The 26205-nt window shown below is 54.1% G+C and overlaps 2 protein-coding genes across 3 annotated transcripts in view; both read left to right on the plus strand.

The window, feature by feature from the left end:
• The first annotated feature begins 1307 nt into the window (after positions 1-1307).
• On the plus strand, positions 1308-22315 carry VWA1 (von Willebrand factor A domain containing 1). 2 transcript variants are annotated; one of them, XM_009944793.2, is made up of 7 exons: positions 1308-1364; positions 2277-2397; positions 9690-10253; positions 16583-16861; positions 17963-18235; positions 19001-19270; positions 19909-22314. In XM_009944793.2, the coding sequence occupies exons 2-7, from the start codon at positions 2325-2327 to the stop codon at positions 19947-19949; spliced, it is 1500 nt and encodes a 499-aa protein (XP_009943095.1). In that variant the 5' UTR covers positions 1308-1364; positions 2277-2324; the 3' UTR covers positions 19950-22314. The 2 variants fall into 2 exon arrangements, with proteins under 2 accessions (XP_009943095.1, XP_075293681.1); XM_075437566.1 differs by lacking the exon at positions 1308-1364 and having other exon boundaries at positions 2240-2397; positions 19915-22315.
• A 2394-nt stretch (positions 22316-24709) lies between these two features.
• The window catches only part of ATAD3A (ATPase family AAA domain containing 3A), a 28565-nt gene continuing 27069 nt past the window's right edge, over positions 24710-26205 (plus strand). Inside the window, exons 1-2 of the mRNA XM_075437393.1 lie at positions 24710-24851; positions 25602-25678. Of these exons, the coding sequence (XP_075293508.1) occupies positions 25634-25678 (45 nt within the window). The 5' untranslated portion in view covers positions 24710-24851; positions 25602-25633. The remainder of the gene's footprint in view (positions 24852-25601; positions 25679-26205) is intronic.

Raw genomic sequence — 26205 nt, forward strand, 5'->3', positions numbered from 1 at the left:
GAACAAGTGCTTCGCTCAACAGTGGTTTGGAAAGCCTTTAGCTGCCTTAGCTGCCACCACGGCCAATACATCAGCAGCTGAACTGAATGTGGACCTGCACAGTGAGAATTGATGGATTTGCTCAGATCAATGAATTAGACCACGGTGTGATTTGCTCTGATGTGTAATGTCTCCCTGGAAGCTTGCTTGCTGAATGAGGCTGCAGCCGGACAGCTTTGCTGCTCGGGTCCCTGCACCTCCTACGGGCTGCACCACCAACGCTGTTAAATCGGGACAGCTCTGACGGGGAGAGGCCCAAACTGCTCTGAGTCAGAGAGAAAAAAGTCTGCCCTTGATATCAAGGGGCAACAATCAAGCCCACTGTGCCTCTGGTCAGACATAACTCAGCATCTGATGTCCGCACTTATTTCAGTGGCTGTAACATTAAGAAACCCTGCTCTACGTGTCAGGGAAACCGGCCAGCAACAGCACTCGGTCCCCACAGCCATTGCACCAGGATCCAGATGCCATCTTCGAGGGGAGCTCACAAGTTACGTGCTCTCAGTATGAGAGCAGGGGTGTCCGAGTCTCTTGAGTACCTGGGATAATGCTTATTCCAGCCTGTGTGAATCGGCGGGTGAGGCTGTCGCTCATACAGGGCTATGCTCCGTGGGACTGAGGTATCGTACAACCTCCCATTGCGAAGCTCCTCTGCGATGCAGCTGGGTACCAAACTGGGAGGGGGAGCACGCACAAGTGCCCAGGAGGCTTAACTAGCTGACTGAATCCGTGACTTCTCAATTGCATCTGATTTCTTGAGCCTGTTCTGACTTTCCATGTGGTCGATGAGTTCGAATACAACGTTTTTTCCACCCTGCACAGCTCCTTGGCTCCTAACTCCCATTCATTTAATTTTTTTTTATAGTTCCCAGGAGAGAGCGAATCAAACAGGAGGAAATATTGCTCACCAGTTTCAGAAATCCCACAGGCTTCTAAGCATTCCTCCTTGGCTACTTTTTAGCCTGTCTTGTTGGTCACTCCCCATGTTAAGGACGATGACGACTGATTGGTCTCTTCATAATTAGGTGTAACTTTCCAGCTTCTCTCCACTCGTAACGCCTTGGATCTGCCCAGAACAGCACATGTTAAAACTTGAAGTGAAAAAAGGGAATGGGGCTATCACCACCTCTACCTGATGAGTAGGAGGCAAGAGCAGATACGAGGACATCAGGACAGCCACGAGAAGGAAACGAGGTTTGGTCTGGCTTGTGTTCTGCCAGAAGCCTCCTGCAGGCAGGGGAAATGGAGAAGCTGCAAGCCAGTGAAGGCTGAACCTGCGGGATCCAGTGTACGCTCTCTGCCAAACTCTTCTGCCCCTCCGTCCGGTAAGATGTGTGTCACGGGGTTATCTTCAGGCGTGTGAGTCTGCTTTGACTCAGAAGTCCCAGACCCGAGAATGTATTTAACGCCCCGCCGAAGGGAGATGGGTGACCGGCGGGCAGGCAGCAGGCTGGCACAGGTACCACCTCCCCGGGAAATATTGCTCCGTGCCCTTTGCGACGCGGCCGACGCTCCCCACCTCGCAGGCTCTGCCTTTCTTGGTGACTTCTGCACCAGCTCTTCTCCGGGGTGAAGCATGGCATGGGTTTGTCCCCTCGTGTCTGGCCGTGGGGCAGCCTGGGGAAGGGACGCAGCCCAGGCAGCGCTAGGACCTGGGGGAACGCTCAGCCTGCCTCCTCCCAGAAGATTAGCCAATATTCCCTGGGCAGGGCACGCTCCCCAGCCCTTCTACTTTTTCTTTCCTCTATATACGTGTTTTTCCTCCTTCTAGTTCATTCCAGAGCAGAGCAGCTTTGGATTTCTGGGAGCTTTCTTCTTTTCTTTTTTTTATTTTTTTCCCCCGGTAGCTGGCCTGCTGCCCGGCGTCTTGCGGGGCCAAAGTTTTATCGATAGGGTTGTATTTTTCAAACCAGCCCAGCTGCGTGCAGGCTGCCTGCAGTTCAGTCCGCGCTCCTGGGGCAAGTTGAAGGCGGGAGAGGAACAGCAGCAGGGGTGCTGTTTGTGCCTCTCCTCCAGCTATTCCTGTCAAGATGGATTTATGACTTTAAAAGGAGTGGGAAGGGGGGGGGGAAGGAAAATTGCCTACGGGAGCCAGAGCTTCCACCACAGCCCAGCAAAACACACGTAAAGAAGCGGTCGGATCTCAAGGCATGAGCAGCGTCGAAGCGGCACCCTGGGATCTGGTGGATCCTTGCACGTAATATGACTGATCTGAAGCCTTTCATCTGCCTTCACAGAGCCGAGCTTTTGGATTTAAGGTAGTTTGCCCGGGACCAGGCTTTGCTATGTTGGCCAAGACGGTGCTTTCTCTTGGTCTGTGGCTGCGGTTTGCTGCGGGACAGAGCGCACCTGAGAGAGGTGAGTGCCTGCAAAGGCGAGGCGTTCCCTTACCGCCTTCCCCCATCTCATACCTCCCCGGCCCCACAGCTTCCCCCAAAAGCTTTTCAGAATAAAAGCTGAAGTCCTATTGCTGCTTTAGGTGTATTGCTCTGCTTGTGTGTTACTCTGCTGGCACAAGGACAAGACAAACAAAAAACCTTTCTAAAATTGCCATAATAGAAAAAAAAACCCTGTCTTGCTTTTTTTCCAGTAGCAGAAAGGAAACTGTTTCAGAAACTTGCAGAGTTTAGTGCAATCGGATGGAAAAAGTCCTGAGTCCTCGCTGTTACCTAGGTGCTGAGGCACATCGACTAAGAGGAGTAAAACCAGTGGTTGATACTGTACCTGTCTTGTTCTCGTGCTAATCTCGGTAATTCAGCCGTTGTATTTCCTCTTTAAAACACCTTTTCTTGGATGCTGTTCAGGGAAAAGGATTGAGGGTCAGCCTGGCAGAACTGGCGGCGGGGAAAGGGACGCGGAGGAGATGGATGTCTCGATTCTGGTTCCTAGTGCTGGGTCGAAGGCTCAGCCCCCGTCGGGAGGGCGAAGCTGATGCAATTACTTTTGTTCTGCCTTGTGTTCACGCGTAGAAAAGGGTTCTGTTCTCTGCAGAAAGGGCTGCTGCTGGCTGTGTCTGGTTTTCACTGCACCTGGGAAATGTAACCCAGCGTGAACGGAGCAGCGAACCTCTTGTCTGTCTGGACAGGAGGTCCTCAGACTCCGACAGCAGCCCAGACTGCCAGGGTCTGATTCTGCTCCTGGTACACAGAGCTGACTGTGTTTATTGCTCGGGTCCCCTTACAGGGTGCTGGATTCTGTCCCTCAGTGACACAGGCTGTTTTGGGAACGGTCCTGCTGCCTCTGGTGTTGTCACAGTGCTCGATGTCCACACAGGCAGCAGTTATTCCTGCTGTCAACCGTTTCTGCTGCCACGGGAGCGTGTGTGGCAGTTCCCCAGACCAGGCTGAAAACAATGCTCACGCCTTCAGAGGATGGGAAGAAGCAAGCTGTGGCTCTCCAGATGGGTTGTGCCTTGCTCCGGAGGCGAAGGCGTGCACGTTGTGTTATCGCCGTGCCGATGGCGGCTTGCACGCTGCCCAGCACCCTGAGAGGAGGTGAACTTGCTGGTGGGCAAGGTGCCTGCTCCGCAGCAGCTTTGATGTGGAGGTCTCTGAGGCTCCTCCCAGGTGCTCCCCAAAGCAACCCTGAGCAAACAGCCAGCCTGGCAGGGCTCCTGGGCAGGGCGAGCTCTTGTCTGGAGGTGCTGTGGTGGTGTGCCACGGTCACCCACCAAGAGGAACTGTTTGAGAGGTCGGGGTGTAGGTTCGTAACTCTGTTTCCTAGGGCCTTGACTGATCGTGAATGATTGTGGCTTTATTCTCAGCTGCGGTGGACAAGGTGAAGAAGCTACTGGGTGGCCAGTGGTGCTTCTACGTGCTCGGGCGTGATTAGCTTTTCCAGGGCAATGGCCATTGACTTAGTGCACAAAGTCGAGACAGAGCATCGCATGACCAGTTCCACCACTGTCCTCTTTGGGTCCAGATTCAGAGCTCTTGCACTACCATGAATAAAGTATGGCCATCTGATAGTTTGGGATTTGATAAATGAAACTTACCTGCTTACTCTGGACTAGCACCAGCAGACAACGATGGGGATGTTGCCATCCCGGTGGGTGCAGCAAGTGAGAAGTAAAGACATGGCCCATCCATCCACACTTTGTAGAAGGCCCTACCCTTAACGATCTCTGAAACACAGCTCAGTGCCTGGCCTGATTCCATGGTTTCAAGGCTCCTGAGGCTCTCAGTAAAACAGCAGAGATAGTGAAGCTCCTGAAAAGATCGTGAGAGATGGCAGCCCAGCTTCCTTCCTGCTGGAGGAGTTTGTCTGAAGGGCCATTTCTCAACCCACAGCCTGTAATCTGTGGCGTGGACGAGCTGGAACCCGCACAGTCTGGGCTTTTAGTCGCACGAGCCTATTTTCTTGGTGGGGTTCAGCTCCTTAAACGGGTGGGTGATCTAGCCATCTGCCACGGCACAGCCTTCTCTCTGACGTGGTTTTAAGTGTAAAACAGCTCCTGCCTGGGTCGGTGGGATGCCTCTCCTCCTGCCTCTCACCGTGATCCCGCGGGGCCGCAGGGAAGCACCGGCTGCGTTCTTCAGCCTCCAAACTTGGCTCTGCTCATAGCAGAACTCCCTTCCTTCCATGGCCAAGCAATGAGCAAGGAAGAGAAACATGGAATTTCAAACGCAGTTAACCAAGACAGGACACGATCTTTTTTGGCTCTTAAATCCTTTGTGCCCTACAAGTTACCAGCCTCATGTAAATCAGGCATGGGGGGTGTGTTCAGGTCCCAGGGAGCTCTCAAAGCAGATGTCTGCTGCCAGCATCTCGGGGTAAGACAGGGAAGTCTCACCAGCTGTTTTTCTCCTGGAAAAGCCAGGCGTTCAGACGGAGAGCACTGTGACTCCACGGTGACGTTTTGCTCCCGTATCGATCCCTTCGAAACGCTTCTTTGCGTGACTGGTCGGTGTCTGCTGACCCCGCGTGCCGCCACGACGCTGCCGCGTGCTCTCCGCTGTTCCCTAGGCTTGAGGAGAGCACCGGAGCCGCAAGGGTATGAAGTCTGCGGAGTTATTCCTCAGCTCTTCAGAAGCAAAAGCCTGACAAGTTCAGGAGGCAGGGAGGTGCTAATGGATTCCCCTTCTCTCAGAATCCCGCTGGGAGTGAGAAATCTCCAGCTGGCACCCTGCCAAACAGCCCATGGGCTTTTGCCATAAAGCGAGGAAACCGCTTGAAAACAGCAGCTGCTTGCGTAACGCAGGGATTTACTGGTAACGAACCGAACCTCCGCAGCCCCACCTCTGGCGCAGACGGCGTGTTGATGTTGGATGAGGGACAAAGACCAGGAAGAAAGATGAGGGAATTGAAAAGCTAATCCCGGAGGGAAGGACGACGGAGTGTCCAGTTGCTTTGTAAGCGTTGCCACGCTCCTGGCGTAGTGAGATCCTTTGTCTAGATTTTTTTTAATGGATCCTTTCTGCTGACAAAATCTGAATGGGAGGAGTTTGTTTGTCTTATGCAGGGCTGACTGTGAAGTAGAGGCAACCATGATGGTATTTGTCTGTATAAAGGATTAGCCTTCTGCTCCCCTCACAGACAACCCCTTTAGCTCCAAAATACCTGCCCGCCAGTGTCACTGTTGCTTCTGTTAACCAGTTGTTATCAGCCAACATCTTCTACCCTCCAGGCAGAACATTGTGGTGTCAAGCTGTAGCTCTTCATCCAGAGCCTCCTAATTAATCCAGCGACCTCTGATGGGTCAAACCAGTGTTTAAAGGATGTTCAGGTTATGCCCAGCCCTCTCGCTGCCCCAGAGCTGCAGGGTACGATCAGGAGGGCATCTGACAGGGGCATGGCTCGTGGCTGTCCTTTGATGTTCTTCTCTTCTGAGCAGGTGTCCCACATTGGGTTTCACCCACGTGTTCCCCCACGCAGGTAGCTCCAGCAGCAGTGGGATTTTGCTTGCACCCACTCACTCGTGCTGTGTGCTGAATTCCCCTCGTAAAGTGTGAGCGTACGGGATATTGTTTACCATTTCTGAGCAACGTCCTCTGGCCATTGATCCCTGCCTGGCCAGGGTGAGAAGCTTTCACAGCTGTTTGTTGTAACATTTGGGAAATAAGGGATGCTGCTCAAACTGGTTAGCAGCAGAGGGGAGAAGGAGAAACAATTATTTCCTCCTGGGAGGAGGCAATCCTGTTGCCAAGATCTCTTGCTGTGGCTTGCCAGCCAAGTAAGTGGCTTGTACGTCTTCCAGTGGAGGGGAAAGTACAGAGCTGTGGCTACGTGTGTTTGACGTGCTTCCTGCAGCCAGACGCTCTCAACAAAGCCCTTGTTGCTCTGCCCTGCTGGAATGCCATCAGGAGGTAGGGAGCTCTAGGAACCGGTGGCAGAGACCCGTAGGCCAACAGGTTCAGCTCCGCTGTGTGACGTGGTGATGAAATTCCACGTTGCTGTGGGCACGCAGGAAAGCTTACTGGACTTCACTTTTATTTTCTGCTCAGCTCTGAATGCCAAGCTGCTGGGTGTGTGTGCCTGCAGCCCAGGGCTGAGTCGTGCTGGGTCACGCAGAACTGGTTGTAATCCACGTAGATCGCAGGTCCCACTCCTGCTGCCTCCTGGCACCTCTTGCTTCATCACCTCCAAGTAATTTTGATGTTTGCCATTTCTGAAGGCTCCATCTGATTTCTTCTGTCGTTTCATCACGAATCTGGCATGTCTCTGCCCTCCCAGTCAGCACCCACTACGGCAGAGTGGTTCCTGTGCTGCCCTGGTCTCTGTGGCAGCACGTTTACAGACCATGTATGTAAGATCTCCGGCTCTCTTCCGGTGCACACCGACATTGTAACACATGCAATGTGTGGTCCTGACCCACACGTGTCACTTCTGTCCCCCGTCCTGTGGACATTCACCTGTCCCTTTCTCCCACGTACCCCTCCTGCCATTCCTGAGCACGCAGACGTGAACGCTCCCGCCACGGGACAGACCCAGGCACTGATGCCCTGGTTGCACAGGCGAGGCATCTGAACCAGTGAGGGAAATAAATAGCGGGGTAAAGACTGTCCAGATGAAGACTCGAGCCACTTCTCCACCTTGTATTTTCCCCCATGAGCCCCTTGTGTTGTACCCTGAATGGCTGTGCTTTTGCTGGTTCATGATCTTTTCTGTGCCCAGGTCATTAGGTTTCGCTGTCAGGACATGTAGTAGACCCCTTGTACCCACTCACCGTTCCCCTGCCCTGGTCCTTTCCCTCCTCTTGATTTTGCCATCTCATATTTGCCTCTTGAAGCAGCGTCCCAGTCAGGGCTTAGCAACCTGCTCATCTCTGCCAGGCTCGTTGCTGTCTCCGGGCCTGCCTTGACGCAGCTTTCTGCAGGGAGAGAACGGTTTGCATGAGCTGTCTCCTTGGAGCAATTAATTTTACAGCAGCCTTTCCCTTCAGCCGTCTGCTGCCTTGTGGTTTTGGCTCCGGCGTTCGCCCACTGTGTGCTGCGCCAAGGCCCTCTGTGCTCCAGAGCCCACCTTGCTTGGTCGCCCCGCAATGCTGATCCCTCACTGACAGAGGAGCCCAAATGGGCAGGCAGGAACCTCTTGCCCAAGGCTTTTTCCCCTCCTCTTGCACCTCAAAAGCTGCCAGAAAGCAGGGTGGGGGTTAAAAGAATTCCAAACTCGTTAGTGATATTCCAGCTATTGTAAATCTCCCAAGCTCTAAGAGTGGTAGAAGGAGGGGTCCCCTATGCGCTTGTGCTTCCCACACAGCAGTTCAATGGACGTTGTATGAAAATGGGTCAAATGGAGCGGGGCTCCAGCCCACACCCGCACAGGAGCGTGTCCTTCCTCACGTCTGGCATTCTTCTGCACCGATGTGTCTGTGCAGCCCTTCCCCAGACATCATGTCCCAGAGCTGCCTTGAGGTGCTGCTCCCAAGACTGTCTGGGAAAGGAGGTCAGTGTGTGTTCAGAAGAACAAGAAAACGTCAGACTAGCCTGGCTTTTTAAGAGTGATCTAGGGAGGAGTCCCTCCACTCCAGGCTTTCCTGCCAGCAGTGGTATAAATCAGGGAGCTTTCTGCCAGCCTTGCGTGGACCGTAGCCTTTGAACCGAGAGGCAGCCCGTTCTGAGAATCGGCCACCTCTCCTGGGACAGCACAGCCAGCAGTTTTCCTCATCAGGTTTCTTTATCATTCCTTTGTTTTCCAAATGCAGCTCATTTTTCTTCCAGGCGCTGCCATTGTCATAAGATGGGATAAACCTGTGCGTTGGTTTCAGCCCAGAAGTTGCTCCTGACCTTGGCAGCGGCTCGCGGTCCTGTGATCGGCGGTTTGCTGCTTCCTCGGGGACGGCTGCGCCTTCGCCCGGAGCAGCAGCTCTGGGTGGCAGAGGCTGCTCCCTGGCACGGGGCAGGACCGACTTGCTGGCTCGGGCTGGTGAGGAATGTTCCCAGCTCCTGGAACGTGTCCACCTCCAGCTTGGAGCAGAAAGCGCTGGGGATCAGCCTGGTGTTGTGTAACAAGAGGCGTCAGGGCAAGCTGGTGCAGCTCGCGGGGGTTTTCTTCTGCAGCCGTGAGAGCAGGATCCGGGACCTGCGGGTTGTGCTTTTGGCTCTACCCTGATTCCTGTGCCTCCAGCCCCTTCCCACTGCCCCGGCCTTCCAGTGGTTCTGTAGTGGGTGAATAGCCGGCGCCTGTCGTGAGGTTTCGTGAGCCTGTGCGGTGCTGCAGACCCCGCGTGAGCGTAGGGTGGGAGCGCTGGGTGTGCTCGGGAGCCGGAGCTCCCGCTGCTCCTGCGCCGTTGGGTCCAGGGCATCTCCCCCAGCCCGCCCGTGCTGGCTCCCTGCGCTGCTCCAGCCCCCTGACCTTGTGCAGGACCGGAGGAGGAGGAGGAGGTGAGATCAGTGTCCTGGGAAATCGCCTCCCTTCGCTGCTGCAGCGGTGTTTTCTGCTCCCACCTGTTTTGTGTCTTGACTGAATTTGGACCAGAGGAATATCAGGCGTCCATCATTCCACGAGGAGCTGCATTTTCTCAGGAGTCAGGCTCTAGGCTGAATCCAGGCATATTTCATCCCAGTTTTTCACTCTTTTGGCCTGCCTCTCCTTTTCCGTGACCGGCCTTTTCCCTCTGGGAGACACAAATAGTCCAGCACAGGTCACAACCCTGCTATTGAGTGACTGGGGGTGGGAGGGGGGTCTCATGAACTTTTTTCCTCTTGCTCTTTGTGATTCTGTAATCATCAGTTCAGGTTCTTGGACCTCAGAGGACTTGGGAACCCCTTTTCCATTCACAACAGAAACAGCTTTTTTTGGCAAGCTACTTTAAAACAAAAGATGCTACAAGAGCTGGGTTTGTAAACAGTCAGGGGTGCAGACCTCTGGCTGACACTGCGGTGTCGGCGCCTCAGAGAGCTCGCAGAGAGCCGTTGGGATCAGAGATCAGTCTAAGCTGTCTAATGAGGGAAGACGGGGTGCTAGGGAGATGGGGTGAGAAGTTCCTGGACAGTTGACAGCAGGACTGAGAATAAAGCCCAGGAGCCCTCGCACTAGATGCAAATAATAATAATAAAAAAAAGGGGCAAATCCCGAGGTCTCTACCCTGCAAAATTCTGACTGAATTCTGGGATTTGGCCCAAGATAACCAAGATTTCCTAGCAGATGCCCATGCAGGTACGGGTTCCCATCACTCCACTAACATGTCTCCCTCTCTCTTCCCCTGCTAGGTCCCCAGCCACCGATTTCCAATTCGGAGGGGGATCTCCTCTTCTTGCTGGACAGCTCTGGCAGCGTCTCCTACTATGAGTTTTCCAAGGTCAAGGAATTCATGTGGGACCTTGTGCAACCTTTCACCTTTGGCCCCAAAGATGTCCAGGCCAGCATCATCCACATCAGCACTACGCCCACCATGGAGTTCCCGTTTGACCGGTACCTGTCCAGTGGGACTCTGCAACAAGCCATCCGGGACACTCAGCAGCTCATGGGTGACACCAACACAGGCAAAGCGCTCTCCTATGCCAAGGAGAAGTTCTTCAGCGACGAAGCTGGTGCCCGGCCAGATGTGCCCAAGGTGTTGGTTTGGGTGACAGACGGTTTCTCCACTGATGACATCTCTGAACCCATGCAGCTCCTGAAGGACATGGGAGTGACAGTCTTCATCGTCAGCACTGGACGGGGGAATTACCTGGAACTCTCCGCTGCTGCCAGCCAGCCTCCCGAGAAGCACCTGCATTTTGTGGATGTTGATGACCTACCCATCATCACAAAGGAGCTTCGAGATGCCATCCTAGGTACAGTGGGGTTGGGCTGTGGTCACTGGGAGTTTCCAACAGGGCTGAGTGTGAGTTAATGCCCGGGCCCGCAGTGTGAGAATCCCCTAAAACTAAGAGTCCTCCTGACCCACAGCCACTGCCCTTGCAAACTGCGGTGCGTTGTCCACAATGCTACAGGTCCAAGCATAAACCAAGGCTTTTAGGAGGTCTGGGACAAATATCTCTATTTCGCTTGGAAGGTCCCATGACTGACAGGGACAAATTCCCTTCTGCAGACCTGAGGAGATGAACCTGTGTTTGTAACGAGCTGTTCGGTTGCTAATGAAGGAAGGAGGCTCAGGCAGCATATTGTCTGGATCCCTTAGAAATCCGCAAGCCTTGGAAATGACTCATGCAGGTCGCAGACATCCATGCAACTGAAGCATAGCATGAAAATGCCCCCACCCGCACAGGTTAGTTGTTAACCAAAGGCTTCCTGAGCAGCCGATGGTTTGACTACAGCAAGAGGCTGCTGACTGTGGGAGCAAGGCGCCTAAGCCCCTTGAACTTGATTTTCACATTCAGTGTGATATTTTTTTCTCTAAAATGCTGTCTGGCTATGTGCTACCTGATGGAGGCAGAGGACAGAAATGCGTTGAGCACATCGCATACGCAAAATGGGATGTGTATGCCTGGGAAGGATTTGGTCCTGTCAGCTCCCTCAAACCCTTGTCTAGGGCAGATCTGACTTCTACACGTACCATCGTGTGCAGGCACAGCAGCTGGCACACACCAAGGCATCGAACTCCTGCCTACAAGTGGCTGGCAGTTGCTGTTCGGTTACAAAAAGCAATTAAAGATGGTGCTTGCTATCAGCATTCAGACTGTAGGAGAGGAATGTTTTTGTTCCACAAATCCCCTGTTGTAACGTGTTCCACATCCGCCAGATCTATAGCCCGACTTGGCTAGCACAGCCCTTGGAAGAAAATCCCAGCCCTCACTTGTTAGGCTCAGCAGGCCGACTGCTGCCTCCTCGTTGCTGGCATGGCCGCGGCGGTTGCTGCGCAGAGAGCACGAGCAGACAGCAGATTGGATTTTTCATCAGTCTTGGTTTCCTCAAGCATCCAGGAAAGGGTCTGAGGAGACCCAAAGCCGTAATGTGGGCCAGAAGACAGGCGTTTGGAAGCCAGGAGGAATATCTCATGCTGATCTGCAGGCTGCACCGAGCAATGCACGCTCTTTTTCCAGCTCTTGAAGGCCATCTCGGCGGGAGTGCCTGTGACTGCAAAGCAGGGGCTCTGCCTCAGCCTCCCAGATGCCTCCGGATTTGTTTGGAAAGCTGAGTGAGTTACCATGACTTTGCAGACTTTCCATTCATTTTCTGGAGGTTCTCTCTCCCCATTGCAAATCCTGTTTTAATTCCTCATTTGGCTTCCGCTGCGCGAGTTGGTTAGAGCTGGCTTTGGAGTGTCCAAGTAACCCTTTCCACAGAATCCTCCGTATGCAGCAACTCCTTTCTGTTTCCACCCATTTAACACATCGCCCACAGGGACTATCACAGAATCACAGAACGGTAGGGGTTGGAAGGGACCTCTGTGGGTCACCCAGTCCAACCCCCTGCCCAAGCAGGGTCACCTACAGTAGGCTGTAGAGGACCTTGTCCAGGTGGGTCTGGAATATCTCCAGAGAAGGAGACTCCACAGCCTCCCTGGGCAGCCTGGGCCAGGGCTCCGTCACCCTCAGAGGGAAGAAGTTCTTCCTCGGGTTCAGCTGGAGCTTCCTCTGCTTCAGTTTGTGCCCGTTGCCCCTTGTCCTGTCACTGGGCACCACTGAACAGAGTCTGGCCCCATCCTCCTGACACCCACCCTGCAGATATAAGCATTTATTAGGTCCCCTCGCAGCCTTCTCTTCTTCAGGCTGAACAAGCCCAGCTCCCTCAGCCTCTCCTCGTAGGAGTTCTCTTCCAGTCACCCACCTCTCTCCTGTACGAGTAGGGGCAGCACCAGCAGTCCTTCCACCGCACCAGGCGCACAGACCCCCAGATGTTTCGTTTCAAGTGGCTGTTTCAGCTTCTAGTGCATCCTGAATCCAGATGGTATAAAATAGCATCCCAAAATGAGAAATCACCTGCCTATCCTTGCAGCACAAGGTTGTCTTGGAGATCGCAAGATCCGCAAAGGTACTAAAAGCTCTGCTGCGCCTGAGGGCAGTATTCTGTGCATCCACCACATCTAAAAGCTCCTAGTCTGGGATTTTAATGGAAGGTGAGGTTCCCACGTGAATCCAGGGGCTGGTGCTTTAAGCAGAACACCAGACATGGGTAAAACCACCTGAGTTAGCCTTAATAAAGCCACACATGTCCGCTCTTCCCTGCCTGGAGGAGGCAGCCCTCATCACCACCCTTCCTGCTTCTGGCCCTGGGATAGCAGGGACAGACGGGATCCTTGGCAGGCAGAAATTGGGCCTTTCCAACTCTGGAACGGCCCAGACTGGTTTTATTATCGCTGCTATCTTATTTCATCTCTCGCTACTGTTTTTTAAAAGCCTTTTGTAGAGGCACAAACGAGCTTTGTCGAGAGTTGCTGTCTTCCCTCCGCCTCCATCCAGGAACGGGGTGTTTCGTGCCTGCTCCATAGATACTCCAACAAGTTGCTGTTGTCTCCAGCAGGCTGAGAACCCTCCGTGGAACAGCTCAGTCTCCGCAGCTGCCCCTCACTCTGCAAAGGTAGACACCTTCATGTGGGGGTTGCTCAGCTAAGAAGCATTTTCTTTGCCATCAGAGATCTGAGCAGACAAATAATACAAGGAACTGTCAGGGCTGAGTCTGGACTTCACAGCAAGGGGTTTTGTCCTAGACAGTGAGACAGAATCACAGAATCACAGAATCACAGAATAGTAGGGGTTGGAAGGGACCTCTGTGGGTCATCTAGTCCAACCCCCCTGCCGAAGCAGGGTCACCTACAGCAGGCTGCACAGGACCCCGTCCAGGCGGGGCTGGAATATCTCCAGAGAAGGAGACTCCACAACCTCCCTGGGCAGCCTGTTCCAGGGCTCCGTCACCCTCGGAGGGAAGAAGTTCCTCCTCATGTTCAGACGGAACTTCCTGTGCCTCAGTTTGTGCCCGTTGCCCCTTGTCCTGTCACTGGGCACCACTGAAAAGAGCTTGGCCCCATCCTCCTGACACCCACCCTTCAGATATTTGTAGGCATTTATAAGGTCCCCTCTCAGCCTTCTCTTCTTCAGGCTGAACAAGCCCAGTTCCCTCAACCTCTCCTCGTAGAGACAGCCACTACTTCCACAGGGAGACAAAAGGAAGGCGCCTTACTCTTCCAGACTACATTTCTACCCAGCTCCCAGCCAGCCTGGCTGTGGCCACAACCACAGCTGGCTCCTGGCAAATACCTCTGTCTTTCCTGGTGTGAAGGACAAGGCACTCGAGCTCAGGCTTCTTCCAGTGCATCTTGTATATTATGTACTCAATATATGGCTTTTGGTGCTCTCCTTCTGGGGAAGGACCTTCAAATATTGTGAAACCAAGGCGTTCTTTTGAGATGACATCAGGTTCTGTGCTAGCATCCACTTGCTCTCCACTCAGCCAGTTGAACTGACAACTGCTGACTTGTTTCATCCTTTGGCACCGTCTTCTGAGCCAAGTTCTGCAGGAGCCCACCTGCCCAGCAGTCACAAGACATCAGCCACTTCCCAGCTATAGTCAGGGCAACGCATTCCTGATCTGAAACAAGGTCCTGGATGGCTCCTGCTGCAATGAAGGCTTCGAGCCTAGAGTTCTCTGACGTTCCCACTTAGCACTGAATACAAGTGGGTGACCAGAGGGAGCAATTCTGGACCTTGAATGTCCACCCTGATAATGACAAAGAGTGTTGCCCCCTCCTAGAACCAGGACCCTCCTCCCAGACGCATGAAAGCAGGGAAATAGAGCCACGAAGCAGAAGTGATTTGTCCCAAGTCCTAGCTGCAGCTTCTGCAGAGAGGGGATCATGCACCCAGGGCTAGGGCAGGCTCATCTGCTGCCTGGCTGCGTTCCTTACACACATCATGAGAGCAGCAGCTTTTCTGCGACTCTGATCTTGACCTTGCCAGCGTTCATGGGATGCCAGCAAACTTGTGGCTGCAAAGCAGTGTTTGAAGTCGCGAAGAGGCAGGAGGTGGAAGGCAAATGTGTCACAAGCTGTCTCTGAGTGTCCCTAGGAAGGCACTGCCTGGGTCTAATAGAACAGATTAACTTGTGGCTTCCCCCTGGGAACAAGGAGGGGCTGTGAAGCATACCATGGGCATCTATTTTCTGGGGCTTATTGCCTTCTTCATATCCTCAAGGCATCAGTAATCTGGCAGCGAGGGACAGAACCGTTTGCTGTGGGCTTTCTGCAGCATGCTCCTCAGGTGTTGCACCCCGACGCTTTAATCTGCCCCATTTATTCACAGTGTCCCTGGCCCCCTGCCTCCAAGCTCCCTTCTTTCCATTCCCTGAGCTTTTTGGCAGGGGTTTTGGCACTGAAGCCTTTCCCCCGTTCCCTGTTCCTTTGTGGCTTGGCCACTGGTGGTTGCGGGGCTCACAGAAGGGTGCAGAGCCCTGATGCTGCCTCCCACCCTCTGCCCGCTCCGAGCGGGCATGACGTGGGGACGGGAAACGTCCCTGCCCACCCGGGAGAGCCAAGGAACAGCTCAGAGGAAAAACTGAGGCTGCTTTATTTGGTATGGCAGAGTTGGCAGGGGCTCGGAGCGGCTCGGAGGAGGAGAGCTGGTCTTCTCCCCGTTAAAGGACAAGTCTGAGAGTGTTCGGCTACTCCCCATTCCCTCGCAGGTCTGGGCAGACTTTTGTGCCTCCCTTTACCTCTCTGTAATGGGCAGCCAGCGAGAGCTACTTACAGTACTCTGAAGTATTTAATCTTGAGCTGGAGGGGGCTATCATCATGTTTCAGGAGTCATACTGTGCAGAGAAAATGCACTTCTTTAAGGCTCAGGGTGCTTTTAAAAATCCTTTTAAAGGAGAAAAAAAAAAAAGAGCATCTTTATGTCTTTGTATGCCACTTCGCTGGAGCTGGAAACAAAGTCCTGTGTGTTTCTGCCCCTCTGGAAGACCAGAGAACAGTGGAATTCAGCCCAAGATGGGCTCAGCGACCACGCGTGTCGGAAGGGTCAAGTAGCAGAGGAAGCTGGGGTAGCTGCGGAGCGTCAGAAGAGGTATTCGTGTCTGGCTTTTGGGGTCTGGGATTCAAAGGTGGCATGAGCCTTGAGGAGAAGCCTCTGCGCAGGGGGGGAGAGAGGCAAGATAGCACAAGAGCGACTCTGAACGCTGAATGCCACAACACAGTGGAGCTCTGTGAAACAGAGCAGGGAGTGACTCCAGCTGGGATGAACGCGGCCGGCTCGGCAAAGGCTGGACGGTCCCCAGTGGCCGCTCCTTCCTCCTGGCCACTGGGTACGGGCAGAGAGCAGGGAGAAGTGTATTTCTTCACGCCATCGGCTGCTTCACGGGCACGACAGAATGCAGTGGTTTGGTTTCACTGGTAGGCGATTCCCACAGGGAGCTCGGGATGAGCTGGCCGCAGGAGTTTCGGAACCTGGATGCCCAAATTGTGTCTCCAGCTTTGTCCCAGGCAGTGCCAGTGCTGCTTACCATGTTGGGTACGTGGTGATGTCTCGCTGAGCATGGAAAGCTGCCTGTTTGGCCAGGCACAGTAGCTCCCACACATCTGTCGGGCAGGAGCAGCCACCCAGAACTTGCTGGACCACTCCAGGTTAATCCCTGGTGGCACAAGGCAGGCTTGGGCAGGGTCATGGTTCCTGCTGTGCCGGACCTCGCTGTCACAACAGATCACAGCACCGTTTGGCCTTGGCGCAGAGGACAAGGTAGAGAGAATGGAGAGGGGAAGCTGGAGCTTTGTAGAGCAACCTGGAGGCTCTTGACAAGCTGGCTGGAGGCTGGAGATGCCTAGGAGGCAGGGCACAGTAGTATCTGTGGGCTGAAGCCTGTTGTGCAGACACACCTGAGCACCTGCTTTAGCCAAAATGCCACCTCACGGCAGCTGGGACATGGGCATCTCCTTTGTGAGCTCTGTTCGGTGAAAGGGTCTTGTCTGAGAGGTACGAGTGGTGTGAAAACCCAAACATGGCTGCTTCAGTTGAAACGTGGACTTCAAGGGTTCAGGTTTGGGTTCCTGAACCTCTCAAAGAGGGTCTGGTTCCCTGAACTGCTGTGAAGGGGCTCGGCTGAACGTAGGTGACTTCAGCCATCATCCAGCGTTGCTGTAGGCTACATCTCCCCTCCAGAAGGGCCTCTGTTTCAGATGTACCATGCGCTGTGTCTTCAGGTCAGCAGTGATTTCTTGCTACTGTTTCTCTTCCAGATGTTATCCAAGCAAACCGGCTCCATGCAGTAGATATCACCTCAAGCAGCTTCCGCCTGATGTGGCCCAAACTCCTCTCCCAAGAAACTGGCTACTACACCCTAGAGTATGCCCCGACGGATGATCTAGCAAGGAAGAGGACAAAGCAAGTGTCTGGGGATCACAGTAGCCTCGTGCTAAGCGACCTTGCACCAGAAACCACTTACGAGGTGGCACTCATTCCTGAATCCAACGTCCACTACTTCCCTCCCCAGGCGACAAGGGTTACTACACTGGCAGGTAAATGTGCACAGTTGTGACCAAGGGGGAATTCTCTGCTCTGCTGAGCCTCACGTATATAAAGCAACCAGGACAGCCCTTGGTCTGCATCCATCCCATAGCCTCATGGTCTGATGGGAGGCTGCAGATGGCTGTGGTCAGGACAGAATATAATGAGGAGATGGCTTCTTGATGCTGGCACTCAGCTGGCAGATCTTTCCGTAGAGAGATGTTCTGGACTGTCCAGAACAAGGAATCAGGTCTGGTCGTCGTAAGACACCCTTCCAACATTACAAACCTATGAATCTGGAGGAAAGCAGAGCCTGCTGCCCTGGGAGAAGGCAGCAGGAGCTGTAGCCTTTATTTACTTATTTGTTAAGTATTTAACAAATACTTAACAGAGGTGTAGAGCCCGCTGGGGATCAAGCACAGGCTGCTGCCTGTCCTTGCTCGCCATCCCAGCGTGATGGTCAGGCAGAAGCAGCGCTGCCTGCTGTGGGTTACTGCCAAAGGGGGATTTTGACCTTCGTAGCTTCAGGAGCTGCTACGGCAACAAGGAGATCCCTGTCTGCTACCCGAGGCTGCGGGTGCAGCGAGGGGAGAATCACAGTTTTGATGCAGGTACGCGCTGCTGCTCGGGGCAGGTGTATCCACTGCTGGGGACTCACGGGGTAAGAGGGAGGAGCAGGGGAGCACTCGGAGAAGGGGAGCACTCGGAGCAGGGGAGCACTCGGAGCAGCAGCCAGCCCCTCTGTGCAGACTTAGGCATTTCAGCCAGAAGAACAACTCGGATTCATGCTGGATAGCAACATGCAAAAAAGTGGCACACCGAAAATCTGAGCAGGCGTGACAAAGTCAAGATGAATTTGTATCTAGTATTAATTTTCTGCAGGCAAGAACAGTTTTGGCTGAGTAGTTTTGCCTACTCCAGGCTGCACGGGTAGAGAAACCATTTTCTTAGGGCTGAGCTGGGCCGTGCTGACTTGGATAACTATCAACATCCACTTGCTGGATGGATTTTCTTCCACCTCCTGGAAGCCAGATACGGTGCAGGTCAGTTATGCTCCTCTGACAGCCTTGAATTACACACTCATTTGTGGTTTTTTTTTACATTGCTTTCAGAGGAAATAAGCCCAGTTCAGGTTCTCATCTCGGAGTCTGGGCCACACAGCTTCCACGTTAGTTGGGCTCCTATGCTGGACAGCGTGGTCGGCTACCAGATCCTGTACGGCCCGCTCCCTGGGAACTCGGTGAAGCTGCTGGAGGTGGACGGCAAGCACAACAGCACTGTGGTGGAGAATCTGGCACCCAACACAACCTACTTGGTGACGGTGACTGCAGTCTACAGGTCGGGCAAGGAGAAATCCCTGTCAGCTAAAGCGTGCACTCAGGAAGGTGAGCGAGCGGCGTTCTGCTGACGGCAAGCTGTAGGGCACAAGGAGTCTCAGAGGTGCGGGTGCTTCTTTGCATGGGTTATCTGCCTCTAGGCGAGGCCAGAGAACCCAGCCCAGTTACTGGAGTACTGGGGAGGGATGGGAGAAGGGGAAGGCTGCAGCTTCTGATGCGCAGGACGTGATACACCGTTCGGATGTAGCAGAAGTGTAAGGCATAGGACTGAAAGAAAATGGGGTGCACACACTATGACTGCTGTCACATGGAGTGCACCGCCAAGCTGCTGGTGCAGTCACAGGCAGAACGGACTTGGAGATTCCTGAATCTCCCTAAAGAAGAAAGAAAACTGCCTTTCCCCCCTGTCTCCTCAGTGGGAAGGTGAGAAGTGGCAATTTCATCAGCAGAAGCTTCTGCTCTGAAGAAGGACCTGTAAAAGACACTGCAGGAGACAAAGTCTAGCTGTTAGCAGGACTCAGGGGTGAGGAGCTCGGAGAATGACGGCAGCTGGGGGTGTGGGAGCTGGCAAGCCAGTGCCTAACAGCGTCAACAAAAGTATTTTGCGCTGGTACCAGGACAAAGTTAAGGACTAATTAGGCTGAGCTCCTCCAGGGCGGAGATGTAGAGTGACAGGCTATTGCGTCTCTGCAAGAGAGGGCGACCAGGCTGGATGACAACCCCTTCTCGGCAATCCCCTCGGGAGGAACAAGGAGCTAGGTAAGGCCCACTCCGTACAAATGGCCCGCAGTAACACAACTCTTCTTTCTTTAGAGGGCTCCAAAGTGAGGCACCTTCGCTTTGAAGACATGGGCCCCAACACCCTGAAGGCCTCCTGGGACTCCGCCGATGGGAAAGTCCTCGGTTACAGAGTCCGATGCCGGCGGCAAACTGGCCCTTCGTCCGTCCTCAGCGTTTCGCCGCAGATCCACAGCGTGCTCCTCACCGACCTGGCTGCGGGCACCACCAACAAAGTGTGTGTGAAGCCCATGTACAAGAACCAGGCGGGCAAGGGGCTGTGCCGCATGGTGCACATGCAGCCAGGTGAGCTGGGGTGCACGGCAGCATCCTGGGGCACTTCAGCCAGGGGAGAGTGTCCTGAAGGGCACTGAGGTGCTGGAGATCCAGCCCGGAGGAGCCCTCACGGCCGAAATACTCGGTGCGCATCAGCTAGCTTGCCAACTGGGCTTCATCGCAGCTACCAGCCCGAGACATACTGTCCAAAACTGGCTTTTCCCCCCATTTTTAAGAGCAATGCTCCTCCTTGTGGCGTTGTGTTTGCAGGCAGGAGAAAAAGTGTAGGGTGGGGACAGTCCGGGAACTAAAAGCTGGCATGGGCATTGGAAGAGCTGTTTAAAAGTCATTTTGAAATCTTGGCTACCCTTTGCTTTTCAACGTGGCAGGCACAACCCAACTATTAAACGCAGCTACTAAGGCACAACACGTCTGCTCTCCTCCTTTCACTACCCAAAACCCACTTACTGTCATGAAACACAACGGGATTCTTGACAGGCTGAAGTGCAGGAAGAGCTAAAAAGCAGCTGTGTGGCAGTGCAGAAGCACAGCCTTCTTCCCAGCAAGAGCGATAGTGGAGATGACCACAGGGCTGAGATCTCTTGACTCAGTCAAACCTGGAGAAGGGGTGGATAAAGCTGACATTGTACCTTTTGTGTTCTTCCCAGGTACAGAGGCCCAAGGATACAAGCACAGACAGAGAGCATGACAGACTCTGGAGTGAACCAATTCCCCGCAGAGCAAGGAATCTCGCGTGGACAAAGACTTGGACAAAAAGGAGGGGTCAGGGGAGGAAACCAGAGAGCTCACAGATCATCTCCCAGCCTGCACGGTCCGTTGAGGTGTCCTGGTGGTCAAGCCTAAAGGCTGTCCTCAGCCAAGTTCTCCCAAAGCTTGAAGGTTTGGCTTGGCTGGATGGAACAGCCAATCCGACTAATAGATCCCAAATCTATACCCTCTTTTATATAAATATGCCTGACAAATAACAAACAAAAGGCAAAGAGATGAATCCTCACTATTGCTTGCTTACTGCCTGTTCTCTATTTATTAAATGTCGATACAGTTTTATTTTTGCAGCTTACGAGCACGTTCAGGACTTGGCTGTTTACTGGCCTGGCCTTTCCTTCTGGGCACCGGCACCAGAGAAAGATCACAAGTGGCCAGATCCATTCCTGCTGAAACTGAGAGCAGCTTTCCTCCAACTCATCCAGCGTACTCAGCAGGTAGCTCAAATTAGGCATCCCAAAAGTGTAGCATCTCGGGGATGGAAGGAAAAAGCGTTGCGAGAAAGAAGAACAACACAATACAAAAACGTACAGGATGCAGAGGAGATTGGGTCAAAGCCACCAGGATTTCTGAGAAGAGGAAGACAAGAGGTTGGCCTTTGGCCAGGGCACGGAGACGCTTGACGAAAGACATCCTGCCTTTGATAAAGTGCAAGGGCAGTTTAGTGTTCCCAGCTGGTCTTTGGTTTACGGGAGAGCTTGGTCGGTGAACGCTGAGAAACAGAACGACAGGGCCGTGCCAGGCGCGGGCTGCTGAGCGCTGTCGGGGTGCTCTGGCAGGGACGTTTGCTCGCTGCCTGCCCGCTGACTGCTTCAGCCTCCTTAACACTGTTCCCCTCTCCCTCTGGCACTGGTGTCAAATCCGTCTGCTGCAATGCCATACAGATCCCAGCTGGGCTTCGAAGGGTTCCGTTCCCCCAGGTCATTGCCCTTGGGATTTGGTATCGGGCTGGGGGAGTGGGAAACTCAAAAACTTGGGAATTTGCTTCCCCAGCAGGTTACTCTACTCCGGAGCTCCGAGGAGCAGCAGTGAGCCAAGAAAAGCCAGACAGCAAGACCATCTAGAGCAGTTCTTTTTGTTTCCCACTCAGCTCCACACCTCCCAACACCAGTGCAGTGCTGCCTGGATCACAACCACTGAATTCCCGCGGCATCCCTTAATCGGTCGCACCAAACTGGCGCGAGTCCTGCTGTCAGAGCCGCTATATGGAGACCAATTAGCCTGTTCTGTCACTAATTGCGGACAGTGAGTCTCCAGCACTATCATTCCAGGCTCTGTCCTCTGCGCTTTGAAAACACCCCAGCACATCTTCAGTGTCTTGTCCTGGGCTTCCACCCAGCACTAAGCTTGAGCTACACTTAAAAATCAGGTTTTTAGGGGAGAAAGAGTAAATCTGATTCTTTCCCTTTGGCCCCAGGCTTGAATTTGCTGTCACTAAGCTACTCTTTGGACAGGGGAGCTGGAAGAAAAAAAAAGACACCACCTAGTGACAAAGCCGTTGGAGCAGCGTGGTTCCAAAATTCAGAGCTTCGGGCTGTAAAGAAATGTATGTACATCTGCGGTAACGAAACCCAGCATCAGTGGGAACACCTTCCCTCAGCAACGCTTGCTCTGTTTTAAACTTGTTGCTTCCTTGTCCTACACGTGGAGCGTTGGAGAGCCCCTACACGGTGTCGCTCCATCCTGCAGACCCTCCGTCAGCCCTGCTGATGGACTTCTCGCAGCAGCTCCTTTCGGAGCCGAGAGGAACTTTGCCACTGACCTTGCCTCCCGAGCGCTGAATTCATCACCTCTAGGTTCATGGAGCGTTTGCCTCGGGCTGTCTTCTCGTGCAGGAGGAAGGGACAGGAGGGAGACGAGTCATTCATTAACTCGATAAGAAGATTTTGTATGATTTGTGTTCTCCTTTGGAATGTGCATTTGTGACTGATTAATCTTAAGGGAGACTCTGTGCTCAGGAGAAGATAAAGCCTCTGGAATCTCTCATGCAATAAGATAATCCTGTTCATTCTTGCTGTAGGACAGAAATTAATTTTGCACAACTCCCTGCGTAGTTTACTAATACATTAACATGTCATCCCCCCAGTTGTAATGCAGCCTTCTGAAGACAATTAAATATACAAGTGCTCTTGAATGATTATTTCATTCCTGATGGCAGTAAATGCAAATCTGTTAAGTGTAGCTTTTGTTCTAATGAGAGTTATGGGTTGGAAAGCTGGTATTCATCACAATATTAAATGACTGAAAAGTAAGCATTCCACCCATGCCTTCGCAGTTTATGTGGAACTTTATACACACTCCCAACCCCCCCCCCCAAAAAAAAAAAGTGTCAGAAATACATAAATAGAAATATGTTGGTCTCAATATGTCTCAACTTCAGTAAGAATTGTTTTACAAGGAGTAAACGTCCCTTAAATCTTGGCAGAACTGGTAGGACTCACGAATGTGAAAACTGTATGTTGGACAGGTAAGTTAAACTAAATTTGGTTCAATTTAACTAGAGCCTAATGGTTTCTAGGGCTATTGAAGCATCTCATCTGCACTGATACAACGGGTATGACACCCACGCACCCATCGCAGGGTGAGAGCACAAGCCATCAGGGCTCCCAGGAGGGAGTTCAGGGGGGTGGGGGGACTAGAAGGATTTCATTTGTAGATGAGCTGTTCTGGGTTTTCGTTGGGGTCCTTGCACCTTCTGATGCACGTGGTGTAGGCTATTAGTAAAGATTTAACTTGGCAGTCGCTGGTGTGATTTGCTGAGTTCCCATCTTCCTCATGGCCGCCTGCTACCCTGCGTGAAGGCACCGCGGGTTTGCCGCACGCAGCCTCCCCGGAAGGTGCCGATCCGTCGGGAAGCGGAGCGGTTATCCCGCTCGGCTGATCTGCTATCTGGATAGACACCTCCTGGGCTTCTGCAGGGAAACCGCGTACTTCCCCAGCTCCAGGACTTCGCCAGAGTGTTCGTGTTTGCTCGGAAGAAACTTGCTCTGAAGCGCATGCTGCTTGCAGCCTTCCCCTGTGTAATCCCGGGCTCACCGAGGTGTCGAAGCACAGCCATAATTAGCACGCACTAGCTAATTACTCACAGCAATACGGAGGTTATAGCTGCGCGTGGCGGCGGTCAGCCAGAAGGGCGTTGAATTCACCGGCGTCGAGGCCGTGAATTCACAGGCTTAACTCTGCCAGCTGCACGAGGGAACAGGAGCCAGCGCACAGCTCGCAGCCGCAGCGCGGGGAAGGCTTCTGCCGCTGCCGAGATGGAGGAGAAGATTCACAGAATCACAGAATCACAGAATCACAGAATCACAGAATCACAGAATAGTAGGGGTTGGCAGGGACCTCTGTGGGTCACCCAGTCCGACCCTCCTGCCCAAGCAGGGTCACCCAGAGCAGGCTGTAGAGCACCTTGTCCAGGCGGGTCTGGAATATCTCTAGAGAAGGAGACTCCACAGCCTCCCTGGGCAGCCTGGGCCAGGGCTCCGTCACCCTCAGAGGGAAGAAGTTCTTCCTCGGGTTCAGCTGGAGCTTCCTCTGCTTCAGTTTGTGCCCGTTCCCCCTTGTCCTGTCGCTGGGCACCACTGAACAGAGTCTGGCCCCGTCCTCCTGACCCCCACCCTGCAGATATTTGTAGGCATTTCTAAGGTCCCCTCGCAGCCTTCTCTTCTCCAGGCTGAACAAGCCCAGCTCCCTCAGCCTCTCCTCGTAGGGCAGATGTTCCAGTCCCCTCGTAAAATGGGTGCGGAGCGGGGAGCCCCTGTTCTGGGCAGCCAAATGCGCTCAGCAAACCGCCCGCGAGCGCAGCGACCGGCGTCGGGCTGGTCTCTGTCCTGAGCGCAGCGCGGCAGCCACGGCGTCACGGAGCATTTTGACCCAAGATGGAAAATTAAAAGTGTAAATCAGAAAGCTGCAGATAAAATATGGCTCGTTATTCTGAGGAACATCTGAACGTTATATTCATTGATATGAATGTCTGCGTGGGGTGTTACCCCGTGACGGGCGCTAACTCCTTCGCCCCCATCTTGGTTCTCCACGACACGCGGCGCCAACGCCGATTCTTCACGAATCCGCGGGGTCACCGGCAGCTAAAGAACAAGGAAAAAAAAGAAAAAGAAGTAGAAGAAAAAAAGAGAGGAGCCGGAGCGGAAGGGTCTGAGAGGCTCGGGCGGGCGTTTGGGAAAAAAATCGAACTTTTAAAGAAATTAAAAAAACGGCGGCCGACGGGGCTGGGCTCCGCGCAGGGCGCAGGGTTCTGGGGCGGCTTTGACTTTCGCGGCCGCTTGCCCCCCCCTTCTCCCCCGCCGCCCGCCCTTCGGTGAGGGGCCGTGTCTTGGCACCGCCGCCATTTTTCCCTGCGTTCCCCCAGCAACGCCGCACCCCCAGCGTTGCCATGGCGGCGCCGCCCGCCCGCGCTTGTCCCTCTCCGCTCTCCGTCCCCAGCTCGGAAGTCCCGCCCACCCGCCTCCTCCACGAGCCAATCGGATTCCCGCTCTCCCTCGCGTCACTCCGACCCGGTGACGCGCTGCGGTGCGACCGCTGCCGGGCCAATGGGAGGCCGCCGCGCAGGCGCGCGGGGAGCGGCGCGGTGCGCGTGCCGGCGGGGCCATGTCGTGGCTGTTCGGGCTGAACCGCGGCGCGGGCGGCGGGGACGCGGGGTCGGGCGCGGCCGGGGCCGGGCTCTCCCTCCCGCCGGCACCAGGCGGCGGCGGCGGCGCGGCGGGGAGCGGCGGGGGCGGCGAGCGCCAACCACCCAAGGACAAATGGAGCAACTTCGACCCCACGGGCCTGGAGCGGGCGGCCAAGGCCGCGCGGGAGCTGGACGCGTCGCGTGAGTCAGGGGCCGGGACTGGCGGTCGGTGCCTCGCGTCCTGTCGGGGCCCGGAGCCTGCGGGTCGCCCCGGGCGCCGGCCAGGGGACCGGCGGGCTGCGGGTCGCTGGCTGAGGAGGAGGAGGAGGGAGGGGAAGGCGCTGGGGCGGCCTCTCGGCTGGGGTAGACCTGGTGGCTGCGGAGCAGGGCTGTGCTGGGAGCGTGTGCTGGGGTCGGAAGGGCCCTCTGTGGGTCCCCCAGCCCAACCCCCTGCCCAAGCAGGGTCACCCAGAGCAGGCTGCACAGCACCGCGTCCGGACGGGTCTGGAATATCTCCAGAGAAGGAGACTCCACAGCCTCGCTGGGCAGCCTGGGCCAGGGCTCCGTCACCCTCAGAGGGAAGAAGTTCTTCCTCGGGTTCAGCTGGAGCTTCCCCTGCTTCGGTTTGTGCCCATTGCCCCTTGTCCTGTCACTGGGCACCACTGAACAGAGTCTGGCCCCGTCCTTGTGTCACCCACCCTGCAGATATTTAGAAGGTCCCCTCGCAGCCTTCTCTTCTCCAGGCTGAACAAGCCCAGCTCCCTCAGCCTCTCCTCGCAGGAGAGATGCTATTCCAAGCCTCTTGCGCAGGCAGGGTGGAATGTGCGGCCCCAGAGCTGGGCACCGGGCAGCCTCAGCCAGTGCCGGGTCAGACTGAATAGACTGAGGGTGTTTTCTACTTGAGATAAGAGCTTTGTACTGGCAGTAACCTCTTCCCGCTGTCAACTTCAGGCCACGCGAAGGATGCCCTCAGTCTCGCGCAGATGCAAGAGCAGACCTTGCAGCTGGAGCAGCAAACGAAGCTTAAGGTACGTTGGAACTCGTCGTAGAGCCAGCCAGCCCACCTCGGGGAACTACCGGGTGCGTGGGGGGCGTGAGTCGAAGTCTCATTTTCTGGCAGTCTGCAGAGGGGGTGAAATTTTTCTTGTTGCTGTTCAGCTCATCATAGTTACTTGTCTTCTTTTTTAAAAAAGTAAGTCTGGGAAGTGAAGTGCAGGTGATTTTGTCTCTTCTCAGCCATATTTTATGGCTTTGTTTCCAACTTGCCTTGCATGTCCTGAGTGATTTTGTAAATCTGAGAATATCGCCACCTTTTTTAGGGAATGACAAGGGTTTTGTGCAAGCAGCTGTAAAGCAGTTGGGTGGAGAACAGACTTCTGTTCCTTTTATGAAGGAATTTGGGGATTTTTTGAGTGTTGGTTTGTAGGCGTTTTTTTTCTAAATAAGTTGTATTGAATCCTGAAACGGCCAATCATGAGACTTCTTACAATCATATTTTCTGATGGTATTTTAGCTTTCCTGTGTCATTGGTCAGCTTTGCAGGGTACCACTGATT

The sequence above is a fragment of the Opisthocomus hoazin genome, chromosome 16 (genome assembly GCF_030867145.1).
Source record: "Opisthocomus hoazin isolate bOpiHoa1 chromosome 16, bOpiHoa1.hap1, whole genome shotgun sequence".
NCBI lineage: Eukaryota > Metazoa > Chordata > Aves > Opisthocomiformes > Opisthocomidae > Opisthocomus > Opisthocomus hoazin.

Coding starts and splice junctions, on each gene's coding strand:
- VWA1 (XM_009944793.2), top strand. CDS start 2,325: ATGTTGGCCAAGACGGTGCTTTCTCTTGGTCTGTGGCTGCGGTTTGCT. Junction 10,254..16,582: donor GCTTCGAGATGCCATCCTAG/GTACAGTGGGGT, acceptor TTTCTCTTCCAG/ATGTTATCCAAGCAAACCGG. Junction 16,862..17,962: donor AAGGGTTACTACACTGGCAG/GTAAATGTGCAC, acceptor CATTGCTTTCAG/AGGAAATAAGCCCAGTTCAG.